Source organism: Bactrocera tryoni, chromosome 1 (assembly GCF_016617805.1).
Source record: "Bactrocera tryoni isolate S06 chromosome 1, CSIRO_BtryS06_freeze2, whole genome shotgun sequence".
Classification (NCBI taxonomy): domain Eukaryota; kingdom Metazoa; phylum Arthropoda; class Insecta; order Diptera; family Tephritidae; genus Bactrocera; species Bactrocera tryoni.
This window is the reverse complement of record NC_052499.1, coordinates 6,394,343-6,418,573: the sequence shown is the minus strand read 5'-3', so window position 1 is coordinate 6,418,573 and position 24,231 is coordinate 6,394,343. Positions and strand designations below refer to the sequence as shown.

General features: G+C 36.9%; 1 protein-coding gene across 4 annotated transcripts in view; it reads left to right on the top strand.

Moving 5' to 3' along the window:
- The window catches only part of LOC120782671 (unconventional myosin-XVIIIa), a 126,856-nt gene that overhangs the window by 20,817 nt on the left and 81,808 nt on the right, over positions 1-24,231 (top strand). Inside the window, exon 1 of one of the 4 annotated variants that reach the window (XM_040115059.1) lies at positions 13,674-14,841. The exons of 2 other annotated variants lie outside the window; for them this stretch is intronic. In XM_040115059.1, the coding sequence (XP_039970993.1) occupies positions 13,807-14,841 (1,035 nt within the window). In that variant the 5' untranslated portion in view covers positions 13,674-13,806. Of the gene's footprint in view, positions 1-13,673; positions 14,842-24,231 lie in introns of those variants that run through there. One more of the 4 variants, XM_040115055.1, reaches the window with a different exon arrangement.

Sequence of the window (24,231 nt, the reverse complement as noted above, 5' to 3'; positions counted from 1 at the left end):
TATTTAGTTTAATTATAATAAAAAAGAAAGAAAAAATAAGTAAATTAAATTTACCTTAATTCGATATACATATATACATACATATATACAATCATACAAGTATGTATATTACTTCAATATATTTTATTTGTCAAAACTTTCTTTAATACTAACGATATGGCAACGCCAGCGCAACCTCTGCTCCACCAACGCAAACGCATTTCGTTCCACGCTCAGCTGCAATTATTGGTGTAAATAGTGGTGCTGCTTGCTGCTGCCGTTTCCTACGCATTACGCGGCGCACAGTAGGCGATAATTGCAGCAATGCTAATTGAAACAATGTCTCGCTGCTTTTTTGCTCCGAGTTTTGGTGTTTATTGTTGTTGTTGCTTCTCTTCTGCTGCAATTGCATTGTTTTGCTCGCAACTCCCAACTCCCTGCTTTTTATATTTTTAGCAGTATGACTTCAGATAACCAGCGCTCTCACAAATACACGCGCACAAACCTACTCACGGGTACACTGTGTTAAAGTAAGCGATCGCCACTCCAAATCTGCCGACGATAGTTTACCATACATATGTATGTATGTGTTTTGTTGGGGAGCCGCAGCACCACTACCAAGACAGACGGTGCGCCGCCAGCAAACAGCGAGCAACTTTGCCACATTCAACTGGCAGCAGCTCAACACCGTCAATTAGTTTGTTTGTTAACTTTGTTATGCGCGGTCGTGTCACAAGCTCAAATCGATCGTCTTGAACTGCAATCCGATTCAATTTGTTTTCAAGTAAATTCCTAAACTTCAGCATAACTTTAACTCTGTTCGACAATTAAGGGGCGTGCGTGAGAAATCTGAGCCCTTTGTCGCGTTGTGTTGTTCCGTTAACAAATTTTTTTATTTATGGTATTCCCCCCTTTGTGTTACATTGTGTATACATTCGTATGTGTAATAGTGTTGCTTTCAATATTCTTGTTTTTGTTTTTATAACACCGATGTCATCAGCGTGCAATCATCATCAATGGCCGGTGTTAAATTTTTCCTCGGTTGCCTCTTCTATTTGATGGCCCTTTAATTGTCGTTATTGATTAACTATTCACATTTGTCGGCCTTTGTGTTTGTGTTGTAATCGGTACTTTCAAAGTGTTTGTTGTTACTTTCGTATATACTCAGAACATTACAATTAAAGCAGTTAGTTGGTGGCGCAGTGATCAACGAACAGTGTTTATTGAGATTTTCCCTTTCAAATATTTCTAATACTAAAATAATAATCACTATAATAGATTACACATTTAATTGATTTATGAGCTGTCAGTTGAAGAAGCTATTGATTTCATTCATTATAATTCGTATATGCAAAAATATATTTAAAAAAAGTAAAAGTAAAACAACAATATAAAATTCAACATCTAATTGCAAGTCTATACATAAGATAACACAACGTGACATAACATAGCTTATATAACATAACTTAATATTAACATAAAACCATTACATAACATAGCACAACAAAAAAGTATGTATAAACTTCCATTGCAGTCCTGAGGTCTTGTGAAAGTGGAGTAAAAAAGAAACATGTTCAAAATAATCGGACGGTTCAAAGTTCGAGCTTCCGTTAACTATTAAATTAAATATTAAAATAATAATGATATAAATGGACTAGAGCAACCTGAAAAAATTATTTACATTCTTTTATTGCAGTCGTTTGTAGTTAGTTGTTGTTAGATCATAAAACATTCAGAAATAGTTTTACTGACGTGAAAGCCATTTGCCTGCATCTCCCCGACTGCATTAAATTTAAACTTGTGGTCGAGAATCATATTAATAGTAGTTTCTTTTGAATCCAAATATGAGTTCGATATTATTTTACGCATTTTTGAATAACGTAAAAAGGAAACTTAAACTCATCATCTGCCAATGGTAATGGGATGTAATGGGATGGATTCCCAACATTTATGATTTCGATAATCTTGAAACAGCTGCTAAATACTTTGAAAGAGAAAGCAATCTAAAAAGTCAGAACTGACGCATTAGGAAATCATTTCCTGAACCTACAAACATACATTTACTTGTCCAAAAATTCTATCTTAAGTATCCGCCCAATAATTTTTGTGTTGTCGCTCTATTATAGTCTTTTGTTTTTGCAAATATTAAGAAAAAATTCATCGATATACAAATTCATCGATTACATATGCATAAAATCACAAACAAAGTTGGCAACGCAAACGAAATTAAATTAATCATATTATTCGATATGTAAACAAAATACCGTAAACACACGAAAAATAACTCTAATGAAAATTAAATCTATATTTAAATGTCAAACTTGCATTTTTAAGTACGTGAACGTCGCCACGATCGTTTGATCTATCAGCGCTTACACGATAGCGATCAACCTAAGTGAGCAGCGTAATAGCTCAAATCGGCCAGCCAGGCTTGCGGTCACTTGCCATAAGTTTAGTATATATTTACATACAAATGTATGAATACATACATCACCTACTGTAACTGCCATTTCAACTTGATTCAATAAATTAATTTTTCTGCAGGTATTACTCGTTAAAGGCTATTATTTATGCTAATACAAAATTTATTTGGATTTTTTCCTTTTATTGTTTGGTATTTTCGTGTGTTGCAGCCAAATCTTCAATTTTTATTGCCAATCCATACTCGTGTTACATATATATGTATGTGTGTATGTCATTCATTCATTAAATATGCATTAGTTTTCTAACTGATTTTTCGTTTGTGGCATTTTATTGCATTTTAATTGACGATATGCATTGGTTGTTTTTTTTTGTTATACCTTTAACAGGGTATATTAGCTTATATGGACGGATTGTCACACCATACCTACTGGTCCTTAGTATTGCCAGATGGCGGTTCAGTTAAATTGGAGATGAAGTATTCGTTATACAACACGCCAACACTATCAGCGGTACTTCGTCTAGTCCGTTAAACTGCGAAGATATTTAAGATGAGTACTAGTTAATGCTGGATAGAGGCAAATAGGTGTTTCAGCGTGTCACGCTTGCCTACTTCTATGCACTTTCCGCATGTATCATTGTTATTTATGCCCATCCGGCTCGCTTGTGATGCTAGTAGGTTGTGACCTGTCAAGAGACCAACAACCGTGCGGGTGTTCTTTCGAGATCGTGTGAGTGAAAAGCATACGAATTTTCTTATGAGGTTATTGCACATGATCTTGGCGATTCTGCATGCACTTAAGGAATTCCACCTCTCTCTGATATGTCTGTCAGTCCTATCGAAAATTTACAGGGTATATTATAGGAAACGTTGAAAACCCTATAAAGTATATGCGCGTCTAAACGATCAGCGCGACAAGCGGGGTTGATTTAGCCATGTCCATCTGTCTGTCTGTCCGCTATCTGTATGTACGTTAAATAGTCCCTCAGTTTTTGAGATATCGATCTGAAATCTTACACACGGGCTTTTCTCCCCAAGAAGCTGCTCAGTTGTCGGAACCGCCGATATCGGACAACTATAGCTACAGCTGCTATACAAAAAAATAAAATCCAGTTCATTACGAAACTTGACAAGCAAACCATAGTCTGGAAATAACGAAATATAAAACTTCTGTTATGATTTCAGAGTGCACTCCAGCTTGTGCTGAACCTAATAATTCGCCGATAATTGACATTTTTATTCCAAGTAGGAATGGAAAATTTGAGGTATTGATTTATTATGGATCGTTTACTCTGTGGCTAGAAAACTAAAAACCACTAACAAACATGATCAGCTCTTTTAAGAATTTGGGTCGAATTCTGAGCAAAGTGTCGAAAAACTGTCTAAATGGCTGTATTTGTAAAAATATGTACATATTCATATTTACTTATTTCAAAACACAAATTTTCAACAAGCAAATCTTGCACACCAACATAACATAAACAAATGGACTGCAAAGTTTGTTTTACTAAAGCTGCTTTGTTGAGATTTCTCCAAACGCCCTAGTCGACCTAACCCAACCTAACCTGCGCCTGTCAGTCCAGGCGATTAGTGAAAGTTCATAATGAGTTTTTCTTGTTCGGTTTCTCAAAAAAAAAAAACGAAAACAAAAATGCCAGAAGAATTTCAACATTTGTCTTCTCATCTTTAGCTGTGTTTTGCTCGAAATGATTTATTTCAATACTATAAGAACCCGTTGACGAGAGACGTTTGCGACATATCCATTTCAACAGATCTGCAATTAGAATATGTAATCCACATTGTGTGTGCACTGAACAGAGAGCAAAATATTTGTTTTTACACATGACACAAAGTTCTAATACAATTGTCTATTTATGCATTTTGTTTAGGAACATTTTTGTTTTTTAATAAACACATTGGTTTTGACTTCAATAGAGCACTTAAGAGCATTATTTGCATATCCTGGATAAAAATTATACCACGTTTACTCATTAAAACGACGTCTTTTCCAGATTTTCAATATCAGGTGCGTTCCAAAGTAAACAGGACTTTTTGAATCTAGTGCCCCCTGGTGGCGTCATTTATATGTCGACTGGTGCGTTAGAATCTGTTATCTTTATCGATTGTCCAGTGAGAATTTCATGACATTTCATCGATGGGAAGTGAAGTTATTGCGTTTTAAGTGTCAGTATGTTTGTGTTATCGGTGCGAAAATGAGCTTCGAACAAGAACCAACATTAAATTTTGTTTTAAATGGTAAAACTTTTACCGAAACGTTTCAATTGATGAAACAAGTTTATGACGATGATTATCTATCACGTAGCAGAGCGCACGAGTGGTTTCAACGTTTTCAAAGTAGTCGTGAGGACATAAATGGCGATCAACCGTGATCACCGGAAATTCCATCGAAACTGTGCGTGAATTTATCAAAAATCTGGCGAAATCATCATTGAAATTCATGGAATTGAACATCTCCAAAACATCGATTTATCGCATTTTGACCGAACATTTGGGCTTACGAAAGGTGTGTGCACAGTCTGTTCCGCACAAACTGACTGACGACCAAAAATTACTCAGAATCCAACATTCGAAGGTCAATTATTTGACCAAAAATCATATTTTAACCATTAACCACTCCCCGTATTCACCTGATATGGCACCGTGCGACTTCTTCCTTTTCGGAAAAATGCATTTGCCCATGAAAGGAAAGCGCTATGTAGACGTAGAGGCCATTCAAAAGGCTTGCACCGGCATAATGGCGGCCGTACCGGTCAACGAGCTAAAACACTCGTTCGACATGCTTTTGAACCGTGCAAAAAGCTGTATTGAAGCAGAAGGAGACTATTTTGAATAAAATGAATTGATTTTGCCGAAAAAAACATTTGTTCCGTTTTTTTAAAGTCCTGTTTACTTTGAAACGCGCTTTGTAGAACAACAGCCGAAGTATTTTGCGCTATCAGCCATGCCTCGTAAGTCAAATTGTAAATGACTGTCTTGTTTATCAAGCTATATTCTTGTTAATCGTTACCTTGCAATGGTTGGAGTTGAAATAAAGAAATTTCATACCTTAGGGATGTAGGTTGATCAATTTTTTTTCTTACTTATACATATACATCATATTCATCATATTTGACATATTACTCCTTATTGCCTTGTTTAGTCGGCAATAGTTCAAAGCCCAATCACATGCATAGCACTGACGCCTAATTGTTTGAGACTTAACAATTTGCCTCATTACCATTTACATACTATATATTTCCTCACTTCACGTACTTAAAAACATACCCACGTATATGATACAATTTGCTATTCAATTAGAGTCATTAGATCAAAATTTCCACAGCTATTTTCTGCCTCCACTTCTAATCGATTCATAGTTGCATAAAATAGATTATTTTTTCCCTCCACCTTTCACTTCGCAATTGCTAATTAAGAGCTCAAATACACTTGCAGTCACATTTCCGAAACAATTCATCTATTCCAATTCATTATACACAACACTTCTGTACACAACACTAATGAGCTAAAAATATAATAATAAATAAACATAAGTAAAAATTAGTTCCATTAAATCGCCATTCTACTCATTAGTGCAATTAAATCGGAGTTTAAGTTGCACGACCTTACCTACTTTTGATTAAACGGCAACGCATGTGGGGACACAACAGTCGCGCGTACGAGTGCCGAGCGCATCCGAGTGTGTGTCCATGTACAAAAACTAAAATATAATAGCATATACATATATAAAAAAATATCTGTTCAACACATGTATTTTCCTTCTATGGCTATAATCAAGCTATGTACATATGTATGTATGTATGTATGTATATGTGAATGAATGTGTGATAATAAATGGAGCTAATTTTGCTAGCAACGCCCGGCAGGCGTAATAACTTCATACATTAACGTAATGTAATAAATAATCGTTGTAAATATTATTCACGCCGTTGTCTATCCACAATCCCTTTGATATAGCAACACAAAAAAAAAAACGATCAAATGATAATCACATGATGATGTACTGATCGCACAGCAAAATAAATAAATAATACAAAAATATAAAAGCAACAACAATTGCCGCTTTATATTGTGCATTTAGCAACAAATACAACTTACTTAGTTGAAGTCTTGAAAAATATTGTATTTGCCTTTTGCTATTTACTGATCGTCCAAGTCGCTGATCAGTCAGTCAGTCAGCACTGCATGACAATAGATCGTGAATCAATCAATAGCAAACGCAACAACAACAACTTGGCTATAATTCGCCAATGGCTAAGTTTTTAACACCACTTCCCAACAATTGCCCACAATTACCTCTCCACTGTACGCCGCTCCAGTCGGCGGCTACTCGTGTGTCGGCCGGTCTCTTGGCAAATGTTTTCCTTAGTTATTATTGCATTTGATATTTTTGTGATCTTCACTGCTGTTGGATCGTACGAATTCGCTGTTACGTTATTATTTTCTGTTCCCATTAAATGTTTTCATTTTTTTTCGTCGTTGTGTGTTGAAATTTCATTTAGTATTCAGCGCTTGTTGTGCACAACTGGCAGACCCCTGAATGCAGCTTTGTGTGAGAATGCTCGTAGCTTGTCAGTTGCACGCTTATTGTTGCGTGGTGGTTGATTTGGACGATGCTTTCAATGTATTTGTTGGCACAAGTTATCAATTTTAATAACAAAAATAGAATAACTGTAATAATAATCTTGTTTTCCAATAGAATTAACGGTTTGCCGACAATTGCCCAGTAATCCTGTGTTATATAATATGGCACGAATGTAATTTCGATTGATTCGGCATGAAATTATGGCGCTTGCGTGTCTACTGCGCTGCGAAAGTAAAGCAGAGCAAAAACGGGTGAAAGATAAAACGTGATTTTAATCATGACATCTAATTGTTTTCTCTTTTAAATGTTGCCTTATCATTGTTTGATATTATTTGCGGCTACTTATGAACATATCTGCTATTGTTTTCTTAGTTTGTTGTTAGGCGTATAATGTTTCAAGTTATGTTAGCCCATTATATTGTTTCTCGAACCAAATCAAGGCTACGATCAGCTAATACCGAAAATCCATATTAGTGTTCTTTACTAAACTTTCTGAGCTTTTTTCGCGTCGAAATCTTGCAGAATTAAAGCAGGAAACTACAGTTGTCAGAAACGTCCAACCTTTCGAAATCGAACATTCCTTCACTACAAGGCTCATTCAGCTTTTCATTTATTTTCGTGTTCAACCCGATGAAAATGTAAGATTTCATATAAAAAGTAAACTTGGTTTAAATACTTAAAATTGCGGTTTAGCTTTACTCTTAGTTTCTCTGTTGAGGTTGTAATACCCGACATGATTTTTCCTACATTCCTTACGTTCATAACGACAAAAATGCAAATACCGTCCTTAAAAATGTTGTTCCAGAGCGAACCATAAGTTCCATTAATTTAATGAAAAGTGAAGTTTTTTCTTTAAACGAAGGAACCTTCGAAAAAAAAACATAAATAAAGCACCGCTTTCTTAGAAATTCGACAGAGTATAGTTTAAATACCAATTTGAAATAATTATTGTTATCAAGAAATCGCGGCAATAAAAATTGTCTATGCATAGCTCAGAAGATCTTTTAACTTTCATGATGTACAATTACTTCTTCGACGGCATCGAAAAAGCCATGACCCTACTAATGAACTTTGATTTGTCGCAGAGAGCAAGAGCATGTGTCGAGAAGTAAATCTGTGCTCTTTTTAGCGTCTACTGCATTTTATTTTGTTGCAATCATGCATCTAACAGCCCACATGATTATGTTAATTAAAAAATCACAAATTGTTGGCATCTTGTGGTGGAATTTTTGAAATTCCGTTAACTCTATTTATTAACGAATGTGAGTTGAAAAAAAACTTCGAAGACAAAATTTGTTTTGTTTTCAACTTGGCGAAAGGTCAATGCTTCTAACAAAAATCAATGGCCTTTTACACTTATGAAGACTTCGTTGCATAGCAGTCTTATCACTGTGATCGCTATTTTAGCGTAGGTCGGTGTTTATTATGGACGGACTATTAAGATGGCTATGTTAATAAGATTTGAAAGTTGCTTGTTAGCCAATTGGTCTATCAATCAGCTTGAATAAATCAATGGCAAAATGATGTTGTGATGATCCATGTGTTGCTTATAGTGTTTTGAGTTGAGAAATATTAAGTTATTAGATTATAATATTGCAGAAGCTTTTTATATTATATATTTGCATTTCGCTAAAAGTAAAAGCTGAAAACGAGTTAATGACGTGATAAGTATAGTTAAGAAATTATTAATTTTCAATATTTACAATTACTGGTCATCCAATTCAATACTTCCACCGAACTGCTTAACTGCAGGGCAGCTTTGGTCGAAAAAAGGTCGAAGTTAAAAACACGAAAAACAAAAAAGAAAAACTTTAACTTCAGTTGCACCGAAGCTTTAATACCCTTCACAAATACTAAAGATTTCTTACAAGAATATAATTCCGATGTACTTGATTCCGATGTACAAACAAGTTTTTTTTGCTGCTGTGAGCTGCTTAAGTCGGTACACCCAAGTAGTGCGATGTGATTTTTACAATGCATAAAAATATCGAATAAAGGATTTGTCTCAAATTTTGTATTTCCAACCAAATTTCGTGCGCAGAATCATTGCGAAGGCTAGGAAAGGCTTACGGTGATTTAGTTTTATCAAAAACACAAGTCTACGAGTAGTACAAAGCCTTCAAAGACGGCCGAGAGATCGTTGCCTCGTTCTGGGCGATCTTTGATCTCTTCAACTCATGAAAATATTAAAAAAGTGAAGGTTATGGTGCTTGAAAACCGTCAGGCAAGTCTTAGAGGGATGGTAAGAGAGCTCGATATCGCTTCCGACTCCGTTCGAATGATTTTAGTGTATATAAAGCTGAATTTTGTTCAAAAAGAGTACCTTAAACAAGTCTCTTGGTCATGCTTTATCATACGAATTCCGATCCCACATTCATGGTGAGCATTATAACTGCTGATGGGACATGGGTGATACGAAAACAAGTAAAAGAGTGAAAAACGAGCGAAAACCAAAAAAAAAAAACCTCCCCAGAGCCGCTTTATAATCAAGGTGGTTCTCATTGCTTTTTTCGATATTTGTGGTTTGGTGCATCATGAATCTGTTCCGGAAGAACAGACGGTCAATAAGTAGTTCTATTTGGCCGTATTGAGGCGTTTGTATGGAACATCCTTGTAGACAACAGCCGGAATTGCGAGAGTCCCGGTTGTGGCCGAATTTAAACGCAATGAATACCATGAATCAACCACCGTATTCACCAGATTTCCTTGTGATTTTATTCTGTTCCCCAAACTGAAATTGCCGATCTGTGGTACCCGTTTTCTCGGTCGATCAAAGAGATAAAGCAAGATTCGCTGATGGATAAGTGTTTTATTTACAATTTCAGGGTACTCTTTTCTCTCAATGTATCAAAAGACAAAGCTTTCTACGCAAGGGCTTGATTCCGATCGATCACTTTGTATCACAGCTATATGCTATAGTGGTCTGCTATCGGATCAATTTTATATACTTTGTAGGGTTTCTCACGTTTCATTTTTATGTAACACTAACTTAGCTATTATTATTGCTAATACGGGTATCGGTTAACTCTAATTTGTGCAATAGTTTGAAGGCTGCAGTTGCCGTTACAAGGGTATATAAAATGTATATTTGGACGACGTTTAAAGATACGCCATGTTCAGTTGGATTTTTCTATTAAAAAATTCGGCTTTTTTCCACCTGATCACTGTCGATCACTGGCGATCATTGTCGATCATTTAGCTTTTTTTTATTTTCCCCAAGTTACAATTAAATTCCAATAGTAATACAAAGAAATGTCAACATTCTTTCCGCGAATGCCTTAAAAGTGTTCAATTTCCGTTTGTTTTAATTAAACGCTGTATGTATTTGGCAACAAATACTTGGACAGACGTCGCCGATCGTTGCCAACTACATTGCGCGCTGTCAACCCAAATGTTTATATAACTCACTTATATCATACAAAGCTTTCATTAGAGTAACAAAGAGTGAATAAATATACAGGCAAACACATTTAAATGAGTTGTTACACGTTTATGGACAGTGGGGCAAGCGTGTTGGGTATGACATTATATGACGATCGTTTGCGAAATTCGCTCTGCGCGTTGCTTTCATGCCGCCCAAACTTAATAGAATTTCCGCAAAGCCCACAAATGACAAAACTGACTGCTTGTGTACGCCTGCTTGAGGTGTAACTAATGCTTAGAACTTTATTTTACGTTTCTGACAGCTTTTTTACTTGTTATACACCGATTTGTTGTTGTTGTGCTCGTAATTTGATCGGTGCATTTGTGATGCTGTGTCGCGTGTATGGCGTAGCGGCAGTGCCTAGGCGGTTTTTATTGTTGCAGGCGCATGTATGTATGTGTATATTAGGGTGTTCCTTAAATTAATTCTTTTTAGATCTGGTGTATTAAACCTTCGGGGATTTTGATATTAATAACAATGCTGTCACTTATAAAAATTAGTCCCAGTTTCATCTAAAACTTATTTATTTTTTTTAAATCACCCTAGTGCAAGCACCGAAACATCCATTCGCTTGGGCGCGTTGTGCGTTCGCGCTTATTCGGTGCGGTGTCGGCCGTTAGTCAAGGTTATGATCATTGCAAGCGGCTTTTGCCACTTGCTCTTGGCTCTTATGTAGCTCCGCACAGCGCGTTTGCTTTGAGCTGTTGGCTGTTAGCTGTTAGCTGCTGGCTATTTACCTTTTTGCTTGGCGATTTTTATGTATTATTGTCTTATTGTATTACTCGTATCATAAGTGCTAAGCATGCGCGTTCGCCTTCGACGCAGTGCGGAAAGCAAAAGCGCTATTCTTACAGTAGTTACTGTTGTTGTTAAGATTATTGCTGTTGTTGTCATTCACTGTTGCCGCTAGCCATGCGCTGTTATGCTTGAGCTGTTGGCCCAAAACCACATTGGAGTCGTCTATTGTTGCTCTAACCATGGAATTTGCTAAATTACTATTACAACAATGCAAACAAATGCGAATTCAATTCGGCGCAACAATGACACAGCAACAACAACAGTAACAGTAACACTAACTAGTACTTTTGGTATATTTTGCCTGTTTTCAAGTGCGAAAATAAAAGTTTAACTAATTAGAGAACAACAACATGCAAATGTAGTTGAAGTAAACAAAACGTGTAGGAATATGCCAAAATCAGCGTGAATGAATCAAGCGCGTATCGAATGCGCGCGTGGGCGCATTTGTTAGACACGAATTTTATGAATGAAATGCTGTGGCTTGCGTTGGTTTAGTTGAGCGTAGAATTTTTTAAAATTGCCTTTAGAAGTCAAAACTTATTTAGACATAATAGTAAAATCGATCAACTGCAACGAACTTGCGCAGTGGAGCAAAAAAAAAGTAAAAATATTTAAAAAAAATTTTCCGTTATTTTTCGTAAATTGTTTTTGCAGCTGATATCAATACCTAGTAAATTCATTTATATCTCTCTGAAATAAAGTTAACTCCTTTGACCGCATTTTCATCTAAAGGTTGATCCATTTCGTGGTTCCCAAGTTTTTTTAAAGAAAAAAAAGAGAACCTTCAAATTTAACAGGGGAATGTTTATTATCACTCGGAGAAACATTCTTTGGCATTTATTTTTTAAAGATTATTTTTATCGCTTTCAAATGTTGGCCGCGGCTACGTCTCAGGTGGTCGATCCTTTGAGTCCAATTTTCGATGACTCGTTCGAGCATTTCGTCCGGTAAATGGCGAATGATACGCATGATGTTTTGCTCCAAGGACTGAAGCGAAGCGTGATTGTCCGCATAGTCTTTAGACTTTACATATTCCCACAGGAAAAACTCTAACGGTATGATATCATACGATCTTGGTGGCCAATCGACCGGCCCAAAACGTGAAATTATCTGTTCACGCGAAGTGTTCTCTCAATAAATCCATTGATTGATGCGATGTCTGGGAAGTGGTGCCGTCTTGTTGAAACCAAATGTCGCCGAGATCACGAGCTTCAATTTTAGGCATCCAATAGTCGGTTATCATGGCGTGACAACGGTCGCCATTGACGTTTACGTTCTTATCGGCATCATTTTTAAAGAAATATATACCGATGATTCCACCGGCCCACAAACCACATCAAACTGCTTGTTTTTTCTGGATGAAATGGCAGCTCTTGAATCTGTTCAGGTCCAATTTTGTATGTTTTCATATCCATTGAGCCAGAAATGGGCCTCATCGTTTAACAAAATTTGGCTCGGAAACGTTTGATCTTCTTGGAACTTTTCAAGCGCTCATAGAGCAAATCGATTTCGCTAGGGAAGGTCTAGCGTAAGCCTTTCTGAAAAAAATTAACATGAGAGCTTGACATGACGCACGCGTGAGCTTGTAAAAAAAAAGGCTATAAAAAGTACCTCTGCTTGGATCACCTGTTATATTATTGATCCAGATCTCATCCCTATGGTTACTCAAAACACAAAAAATGGATTCGATGAAATTACTTTTTGCTTTTAAAACTATTGCAACGTCATTTACTTTACATTGTTCTTTTGAAAAACATAAAAAACTGTTATCCATATCGATAGATCGTAGGTTTCGAAAGATAATTACACATTTTCATTGTAGCATCTTTCAAATATTGATATTTTCTATCGCGATTTTGTTTATAAGGTTGCCAAGACCCAGAAAGGTATACCGTCTGGTCAAATATTCTAAAAAATTTTATTTTTATTATCTCATGAAAGGCTTGGGTGATTATTAGCTAAGTGGTCTTAGCCTTGTAGCGGAAGCTTTTTCGTTTTTTAGTGTGTAAATATTGAATTTAAAAATTCGAAGATTCGAATGTGGTAATTCTAGGTTCAAAGAGAGATTAATATGTGCCAGGAGGAAGCTTTTTGTCACGCTTTAAGCGAAAGAACCATAGTTGACATGATTTCAGCAAATTGTGTGGGAAAATATATGGAGAGATTATTAAAAAGAAGCCGCTAGAGGGTGCCAAATGTCCATTCTATGAATAAATAATTTAGAACAAATTGAATTGAATTTAAGCGTGTATTTATTAATAATATAACAAATGATTTATTAATAACAAATTAAGTGATAAATAACGTTTGTGTATGAATTTTAGTAAATGAAAAGAAAATAAAATATAAACATAACATTTGCAAAGGAAAACAGAAAGTATTTTTTGAAAGTGAAAACCAAGAACAAAAAATCAAATCACCGCGTAGTAAAACTAAAAAAAAGTTAACAACAAAAAAACTGAATATAAAACGGCGATTAAATAAAATCGAACAATGCTAGTATGAAAATTATTAGTAAGCGCAATTTAACACACCTTTCAACTAAGTGACAACCCGCTTGAGTCCACAATATAGACGAAAATGTTTCTGATACCGAAAAAATTCGAACAAACGCTCCGCGCTTCGCCCATACAGCCAGCGACGCCGGCACAGCCTGGCTCTGGCTTGAATCCGGAATTTCATCGAGGCTGCACCGGCAAGGCGCACGCCTGTGGCACGCTGAAATCGCGTTTAGCTGCCAACAACAACACCAGCACCCACAAAAATGGGCTACATACACAACATCAAACTAATGCAACGCTTGCTGCAAAGTCTAATCCGCGTAAGAACAGCATCAGTTCGGAAACGATTAGTGATAGTGGTTCTGAGAATTCAGCATCTTGGCACTCAAATGATTCAATGGTAACGCCGAATGGACGCACAACGATGGATCGCGCGTCAACGCCTATCACGCAAAAAGTTGGCGGCACCAAACCAGCGCTCGCTAAAAAACCAATGCTCAGCGCACACTCCAAGGAATATGCGGTCGCCATGGCCAAAGCGCTTAAAGCTGTCGATACACCGCGCTCCCCTATGCTAAGCGTTAAGCGTGCACAAAGTCAACAGCGCAACACAGCAGCGCGCACTGCATCACCAGCGTCCGCTACGCCGAGCAGCGTTAGCCGGCGCATGCGTTTGCACAGCGATGGCGATCACTCGGCCGAGAATAGTCTAGTGAGCAGCGCAAATACTTCAATGACGGCTATTAACAGCGCACAGCAGAGCACATTTGAACGCACGCAGAAATATCGCAGCTTTCGTGTAGCGGGGCGTAAGAACACTGCAACTGCTAATGCAAACATGAATGCGCGTCCGCCGTGGAATAGCGGCGCTGGCATGCGTAACAATAACAACATATCGATCTACGCAAGTCACAGCGGTAATAACGGCAGCGCCAGTGGCAGCGGCTGCAATGCAGCGTCGTCGTTGAGCAATCGCAGCTTTCGCAGCTCGTTGCGTCGTAACACACGCGAAGTGCTCAACTGGCAGACGATTTGGGAACGTTCGTTGGCGTTGCGCGGTTACGGCGCCAATAGTGGAGTCTTCAAGAACTACGATGAGGCTATAAAACAGCAGGTTTGACTTATTACTAACGCATATCCGGTCAATTATTTACTTAGATAATTATGAACCGTTGCAACCAAACTAACCTAAATAGTTGTAAATACCATATTAGCACATCTAATATTACCGTTACATGTAAGTTGACCTCTTTTTACCAAAAAAAATAATAAAAAAATAAACATGTGCGCGCTTTGTTACGTTTGTCAATGGAATTTTCGCGTTGCTCGCGGCAAGCAATCGGATACTCCCGCTGAGTGCAACTAACTGTCCAACCGTTAAGTTGAGTTAAACGTCAGAAATTATGCGCACAATTCGTCTTTTATAGTTGTTTCAATTTATTTAATTGCCTTTTTTGCCTTGTAACGTTAGACGGGCAGCGGGCACCGCGCATATTCGTCAACTCGAATGCAACACTGCAAAGTTAGATAGACAATGCTGCATTTGTACGCATGCTTGCAGACCCTTGTGGCGATTAATTGTGGCGCGAACACATACCAACAATTCCATGTAATAACTCTTTACTCTTCAATCATTCTTTCGTAGTTGTTCCCCTGTCATTCGCTTAACTATTCATATAGTTTTATTGCTGTAAACACACATACATATGTATGATTGTCGTTCTTTATGCGTTGTACATGATCGTATATTGCATTGCGTAGGTGGCCCCGTCGCTACAGTGCGTGGAGCAGGAAACTGAAGACGCATGCCTTGCGCTGGGTTCTATTGGTCACATGTGCCATCAAGCCTATCAATATTTACTTAGTAAACGCATTGTATATTCAGTGAATGTATGCGCTCGTTCTGTAGAGCACCATATAATTTTTTATTGTTGTTGTTGCTGTGTAGTAACAATGCTAGATTTGTTTTTAATAGGCTCATAAAAGAGTTATTAAATAGTTGCATGCAACATACATATGTACATATATGAGCATATGGAAGGTATTTATATGTGTATAGCTAAGAGAAGCCGAAGAAACATCATGAAAATCGAAGGAGAGAGCTTTCGCCACGATCTGCAATCATTTTCTAAATCTCTTGAAAATTCAGCCACATACTCAAATTCTTTTGGTAGTATATTCGGTCATCCTTCATCAATGTGTATTGTCGAAAGTCTTTTTTTTTAAGCTATGGTCTGTTCATATTTCCTGTTTCTAATATATCAGGGTTTTCATAGCTTTGCTAACCACATTCCATTCTTCGATTCCAAATCGTCAAAAATTATGTTTGAATAGACTTAGAAGTCGAAAAGAATATTAAAGCGAGGGCCCCATCATGCAGGGTTTGTCCGGAAAGTAATAGAACTGAGTCGATTTTAAAAAAATTTACTGAACCAATCGTTAGAATTGTTTAAACCTTTCAAAATAGGCTCCTTCTGCGACGATGCAGCGCTGCCAGCGCGATTTCCAAGCATTGAAGGCGTCACGAAAGACATTCTCCGGAATTTGAGAGCCGAAGTGCATGCTGCTTGGATCCCCTTTCATTGGCCTCTTCAGGCAAGGAAACAAAAAAAGTCCGGGGGACCATATCTGGGCTGTAGGGCGGCTGCGGAAGCATTGGGATGCCGGCCTTGGTTAGGTAGCTGTTCACAAGAAAGGCTATGTCTTGTCGGACCCGATTGACTTGGCGTTGATGGTTTGTCCAGGAGGAGCAAATTCGTGGTGGACGTTGCCTTTGATCGTTTCATCGTTTTGCCTTTGGATTTGCTCATTTTTCAATTTTTTTGAAGTACTGTAGCATCTTGGGTAGAATTATTAGTAGTTGTAAAAACCGATAAATTAAAGTTCTTCTACCTAACAGTTACGCTTTAGGAGCTTTTTTGAACTTTTGTACTTGCTGCCGTAATAGCCGATCCAAATTTGAGGTGTAACCAGTTTTGTGCTTCTCGACTATTAATTTAGATTTAGTTAAAGGGTTGATGCCAATCAAAATTCTTTCTTCGACAATTATTGTTTCATTTGACTGAACTGTAAAGTCGTAAACCCTAGATTTAGTGAGTTTTAGTTTACCATACATCATACCCAGGACAGCTGAATTGTTGTTTATGTCCTGATATTGCACTGGAGAATCAGTCTTAGGCTCTTAATATACCTCTTAAAGCATTGAACGACTGAAATTATACGATCGGTCTGTCTAAAAAGTATTTCTATGGCAAATTTTAGTATGTAAGTGAAATCGGAGTTCTTTGAGTTTTAAGGTTATGTCTGCTAGCTTTCCGGCAAACTTAGCTCCATAAAAAGTTGACATCTTTGTAAGGCCGCTTTTATGGGCGTTATTTGCGTTCTTTTAACTTTAATTCTCCTTATGTCTTTTATATATTTATTGTTTAAAAAACTATCATATTATTATTCGTAATGGTTTATTTCCACATATCAATTTGTTCGATCGGTCAATTACGCGCCGCTGCCATCGTAGAGTTCGATTGTAAATGTCAATGTCAAATTGTATTCATGAAACTCTTAAAATATTCCTATTAATAATTAAACAAATTTAATTATACATAAATAACTCTTTAAGGCTTGAGTAAAATTTACCATTCTTACTTCAATCATCGATCCTGTCTTTCGATCGGATTGACATGGCTTCGGTGTAATGTAATAATGCTTGAAAACTCATTAATAACATCGAACGCGATCAATATCAGCAGACTGCTTGTCTGAGGAATTAAGATTTTCACCAAATTTGGCATAAGCAGTAAAAGAACGATCGCGGCGATCGTGCCGCACTATTTATTCAACTTGAAAATGATTTTTTAATTCAGCAATAACTCAATCAGCGTTGTCTCTACAAGCAATAACGTTTAATGGAATTAAATAAAAATCTCTTTGGCGTGGCATTGAGATTAAAATCGTAATTTTAATTTGCTGCAGTGAACTTAAGTGCCAACCGCTGGCAACTCTACCAGGGAAGAACAACGCTCTGGGTGTGTACTTAGTTATGTGTGTTTGGCAGGGCGTCGGTGGGGCCGCGCCATTGCTAGCAATTCTCGGTATGTCACTCAAATCGCACATTAAGTGCGTTTCATTTAAGCGCATATTTATTTATTATTTATGCTTGTGTGGGTGCTGCACATATACTAATGTATTAAATCAGACACTTTTAACAAACTAGGGTCGTTAGATTCAGCTGAGTTTTTGAGTAAAAATTCTCTTTATCTCAATACTTTTGGTAGATCCAAGTAGTTAGACCGTTATGGAGTTCGGACTTTTCTAAGGTCCACGTTTACCTGTGCTCACACTTTTGCTCTCAAGTGTAAGCTAAAGTTTTGTATTTCCATCTTAATACATATTACAAGCACCGTTGACTGTTGGGTCACTTGGCGTTGATTTTGGTCGGAACAGAACATTTGCGTTGAACTCATTGTCTGCTTACTTAGGCCTAAGGGTCAATTATTTCTTAAAATTGTCAACTTCTAACCTTCTAGTAGTGACGACGGCTGCATGGAGAGAGTGGCGAAGTATTTGCAGAAAATTTACTCCGCAATAATAGAATAGGAGTCAAATGTTAAGGTTTTGTCAGGGAGCTCGACAAATCTCTTCTCTTCTTTCACATTTCAACTGAGGAAGATAAAGTAAAAGTTAAGGTCTACACAGAGTTAGCTTTTTATATAATATCTCGTTAGTGGATCCTTAAAGATTTTTAGCTACCTGTTTGCCTGGATTGTGGAGCAATTTGTGAGTACGCCAGCGTCGTAATCTATCCTCACGCATCCGAAAGGCATATACTATAATATCAATGAACCTGTGTACTTTTTTGAGCAAGCGTTTCACAGCAATTGTAAACTAGATGGCAGTTAAGAAAAAATAGCGTTGCATAAACTCCACGAAGGAGTATGGTGCCCGAATAAAATTTATTATTTTATTTTGATACTGTTGGATCTTCCAAGCTGAGCTCTTCAAAAACCAAGCGCAAACTAAAAAATGCACTTATTTATCAAGTCGCCCTCGTGTGTTAATATGATTTGCCTAAATAGCACTCGGTGCAAACTTGCTGTTGTTGTTTTTTACTTCCTTTGCGGCATGACACCCTACTCGTGTTCGGTCGCTGTGTCTGTCCAAATTGTTTGTTGCGGAAGTTTTCATTTACTTTATGGCCATAAGTTCTTCCTTCGGAATTATGAATATGCAGATACTCGCACAAGAATAGTTTGACTCCAACAAGTACCCAACAATACTATAATAACTAAGCAAACAATGAAAAAAGTTAAGCTTTATGTGGTTGTTGTACACAAACAAATAAAAAAAAATTACTTTGAATGAAAATACTTCTTTGCTTGTTGCGGCGTTTCTCTGTAGTCGACGCGCCTTGCCATTTGACTTGACTGCGTTGTTGTTGTTGTTGTTGTTGTCATTCGCTTGTTATTGTAATAAATACAACATGTTGTTGACATGTACTCAACGTGAATTGTGCGTCAAGTTGGTGCGAAGTGAGTAAAACCATGCCAAGAGCTGCTAGCGACGACAGCGGCGTCGGTGTCGCATGTTGATCGTACTCGCCTTTCGCGGAGTTGTTGTTGATTGCTGACGCTGCCGTTGACGTGGACGTGGACGTCGTTGGAGTTGCTGCTTATGACGCGCAGAGGGTGTAAGCGTTTGAGGCTGAGGCTTGTGGGGTGTTGTATTTGTTGTTATTATTCTTTTTGTAAGTACGTGCGATTAATTATCGGTATTGCGCCAACGCTCACAACAACTATTTGCCACTACTCCGCACGCCCTGCTCCACCTTTTTACCTATGCATTGCTTCTGCTTTTATTGCTGTTGTCTTTGGCTTGAGTCATTGACCTGCGTCGCGTTTATAACTGCACAACTCGCACAAAGCACACTGCCGCGTTGTCGCGCTGCCTCGCTCGTGGCAGTTGTAGGTGCTTTCATGTGTGTATGTTCGTATTTAAGCACGCATAACATATATACATGGTTGCAATATTTATTAGGGTCTCGGTGCACAAGTGCGTTTGTGCGCATACGTGCCGCTAATGGCTTTGCCAGACTATCGTGTGCTTTTTTATTCCAGTTTACGCATTCACACACACAAACAAGCGCTTTGGTGTGTTCAGCTCCCTTCGGGCGGTCGTGTGCCTAAGCACCTTTGAATACTACTTCCAGCAGTGCTGGTCTGCCTTGAGCGCATTATCGTTAACTATAATAAAAATAAAATAAAAACAACAAAAACTCCTCCACCATCGCATAGGCGCCTTCGTTGCACCGTTGTTGCCTTTGTTTTTATTTACTATACATATCTTTACACTTTCTCCCTTTGATTTAATTCATCATTTTGTTTAGTTCATCGCGCTTGCGATTTCAAGTGACAAATGCGTATTTTTTTATTTTAACAAATAAATCATTTTGACTTGCACTTTGCACCTGCAAACCAATTTTTTCGGCATTTTCAAATGATTTGTTGTTTTTATTATGTTTTATTATCCATATTAATTGAGTTAAAATAAATCACAAACACGAATTATGAATTATCAAAGTTTGCATTTTCTCTCCATTCGGAGTAATTAACCTCAAAAGCGAAAGTGCTCAGGTTTCATAAAGCCTGGCGCTTAATGTCTGTCAAATGACTTAAATATGAATTGCATGTTTTTTGTTTAAGTGTTAGTTTTATGACCTTCTCAACTGTTTCATTTCAAAATTTGGTTATTTTTTCAATGAAATACATAAAATTATTAGAAATATTCATATGCAAATGGGGTGGGACGGTAAACAGCTAACTATACTTTAGTGACTTTTGCTTTGAAAACTTAACTTCAAACTTAATATCAGTTCTTTTTTTATTTTTATAATAAAAAAATCTCGAGATATAACGTTCTTTCTGTATAATGCAGCTTTAAAAATCCATTGAGAGGCGTCAGTATGAAGATTTTGCGATAGGTTATAACTTTCAAAATAATATATTAAGGATTATTTAAATCTATATCTAACATAGTTTTTGAGTTACAGGCTTCTATTATTATTCCTCAGTGGTTTCGTAATCCCTCAAAAAATATGACACCAAAATAATATAATCTTACAAGCTTCAGTTAAGATTCCATGGATTTTTCAACTGAACTTGGAGCGAAAAAGTTGTAAAAAGTACCTCAATATTTTGTCGCCTGCAAAGTAATCGCCACCAAATGTCAGGGGCGGATACAGAGTAGAATTTTTTGGGAACTATGTAATAATTGTACTTGCAACCTAAAGTCTTTTCCTTCGCGAAGTGTCAATTATGATGGAAATAATGTATAACTTTTGACTTAACCCCCCCCCGTGGATCCGCGCCTGCCGGATGTAATATACTTAATCCAACGATCCAGTTGAGATTCCAGTCCTCATATACACTTTTTGCGATGAAGCTGAAGCTTCTACAAATTTTGTTTTATTTCTCCGGTCGACTGAAAACTAGTTTCACGGAGCGGCAATTCTTGTTTGGGAAACAAGAAAAAATCACGCGGAGCCAAACCTGGTGAATACGGTGGTTGATCGATTGCATTTTTGGCTTTAAATTTGGTCACAGTTGACCTCTTTTCGAAAAAAATTCAGATTTTTCGGAACAGTGCGAGTAAGAACGCGTTTCATACCTAAAATATCCACCAAAATCAATCGAACGGACTCGCGAAAAATGTAAAGATCTCTTACCATCTCTCTAAGGCATTTTTGGCGATTTTCAAAAACCCTATCCTTCACTTTTTTAATATTTTTATCAGTTGAAGAGGTCGAAGGTTGTCCAGAACGAGGCATGTCATCAACGATCTCTCGAACGTTTTTGAAGGCTTTGTACCACTCTTAGGATTGTGTTTTTCGTAAAACTGAATCACCATAAGCCTTTCCAACCTTCGCAATGATTCTGCATACGAAATTTGGTTATAAATACAAAATGTGAGATAAATCCTTTGATCGATATTTTTATCCATTATAAAAACGCAACGCACTACTGAGGAATGCCGACTTAAGCAGCTGCTGTAAGCTAACTGGTGGACAGATCGCGCTCATATTTGGCATAGTAATTAAATATAGTCCTACCAACTTAGCAAAATTAATGTTTTTATCATTTACCCAATTTCATGGTGCTTTTCTGTCCCAATGTATGAAAAGTAATCTTAGCGTCTCCCCGTAACAGTTTTAATTATTTGTTTGAAAATTTTCTTTAGATCTTTTTTCTTAACACTGAGAAACACCCTTTCATCAGCACAAAGTGTTTGTCATCACCTGTCTGCTGAAAGTTAGTGCCGATGTCAGCCGAAGTACTCGTGTCATTCATCATTTCTTTGTCACTTGTATAATATACATAGTGCAAGTAGATGGTGCAATACTTAGTGCTATAATTGAGGGCTATAGTTAAAGTCATTGTGTTTTAAAAATTATTTGGGTTTTTCTATTAATAAATTACTAAGGAAAATGCTCTTTCTAAGTTTCTCAAGTTATTTGAAATATTACACAACACTTTTCAAAACATAAAAGATATTAATTTAAAAAATTATTAAAAATTAATTAGTGTATTACTGTTTACTTTAAAGTTAGTACTTAGTTAGATGTACTACTATGAGCAAAAAATAGCAAGCCATAGTTCATAATTTTAAAATTCTTAATATATTGTGCCAGTGTTTTTTACAATCCTCGAAACAGTTGTTAAAGTCAATTTCCGGAATAGCCTTTAAAGCGCGTAGCGATTCACGTTTAATGTCTTCTATGTGACAGTTTAACCGGTCAGAAGGCATTCGGAGTGCACCACATCTCGATAATCGAAGAAAACTGTCAACATAACTTTGATTTTTGTCCTGCTTTGACGCGATTTTTTCGGCTTCAGCTCACCTTTACCATGATATTCAACCGATTAATCTTTCATTTCCGGGTCGTAATCATATATACAAAACTCTTCGCCAGTAATAATATGTTTCATGATATCCTGGTAGTCGGAAGGCATCGTTTCGCAGGCGTTAACGCGATGCTGTTTTTTTCAAAAAAATTGAGTGATTTTGGAACCAATCGTGCTTTCAATTTTCTTAGACCTAAGTAATCTTTCAAAATGGTTCTCACTGATCCTTCTGATATTCCAAGGATGACAGTAAGATCTTTTACTGTTAACCGTCGATTCTCAAGCACCAATCCCTTTATTTTATTGATCAGTTGATATTGATGGCCGTCCTGAACGTGGTTCGTCCTCAACGCGTACTTGACCGTCTTTGAATGATTTATACCAATCAAGAACACTTGCTCGCGACAAACAATTATAATCGAAAGCTTTTTCCAAAATTCTGAACATTTCGGCACCGGAAATTTGATTCTGCACACAAAATTTAATGGAACTTCTTTGTTGAATAATTTAACTCATCGTAAAAATCGACGAATGCACTTTACGTATTTCAGAAAGACAAGCATATACTAAACACTAATGATTATTTTGATGTGACATTTGGAACTAGAAAAATAAATATTTTGACAAATGTGTTTTCTCGTGGAATTTAAATTAGAAAGTCCTACAATTTTTTGCTCACTGTAATATATTTGAAATTTTCCATCAATTTCCAGAGCTTATCTTTTACTGACTGAATCAGTATTCAGTATGTGCTAGTATTTTGTTGTTATTTTAGCAATTTAAATCACTTCACAAATAATTTTAGGAAATGTTGCTGAAATGACCACGCCTGGGTTTTTTCAGAAATAGGCATTTCTTAGACCGTCTAATTGATAATCTCATCCAAGATCTACTTGAAGAATAAAGATAGATTGAAAGAATTTTGCATCTAAAGAGAAGTTATTTATGGCGTTTAGAAACCCTATTATACGCAAGATACTACCAATAACACTAACTGAAACTAAACGAGTGATGAAACAGCTTTTTCTCTCTAAGAGAGTATTTTTCATTGCCTATCAGACATCACTGACAAATGGTTCAGGCAATCGAAACTCGAGTTTAAAAAGGAATGGAAAACATAATTTACTGATGTATTCAGTTCCAAAACTTTTAAGAATGCAATAAATTATTGTTTCTACAGAATTTCAAATGAACAATTTAACAACATTCTTTCTACATATTTCTGTTCAAAGCCGAGGCACGTACGATCTTACACGAAACAATAACACACCAAAATAGTCTGATAAATAGGAACTGTAATTTATTACGCCAGGCGCCCTCAACACTAGTGATTAAAATACAATCATAGCTGTATTAAGGTAGGTACGCCGCTGAACTATGAACTTTAAATAAGTTCAAAAGATACATAGATATGTATGTATGTATATACAACAACCAACAACTAACGGAGGGCCTCTCGTGGCTGCCTTGTTCAATACGAACAAGCAACGCGCACTCGAGCAATTCATTCGAGGCAACACCACACATATGTAAGTGCGCGTACATACATTTACCATTGCGTTGCGGCAATCACTTGAATTATTTACATATCCCGAATAGCAACATTGGCA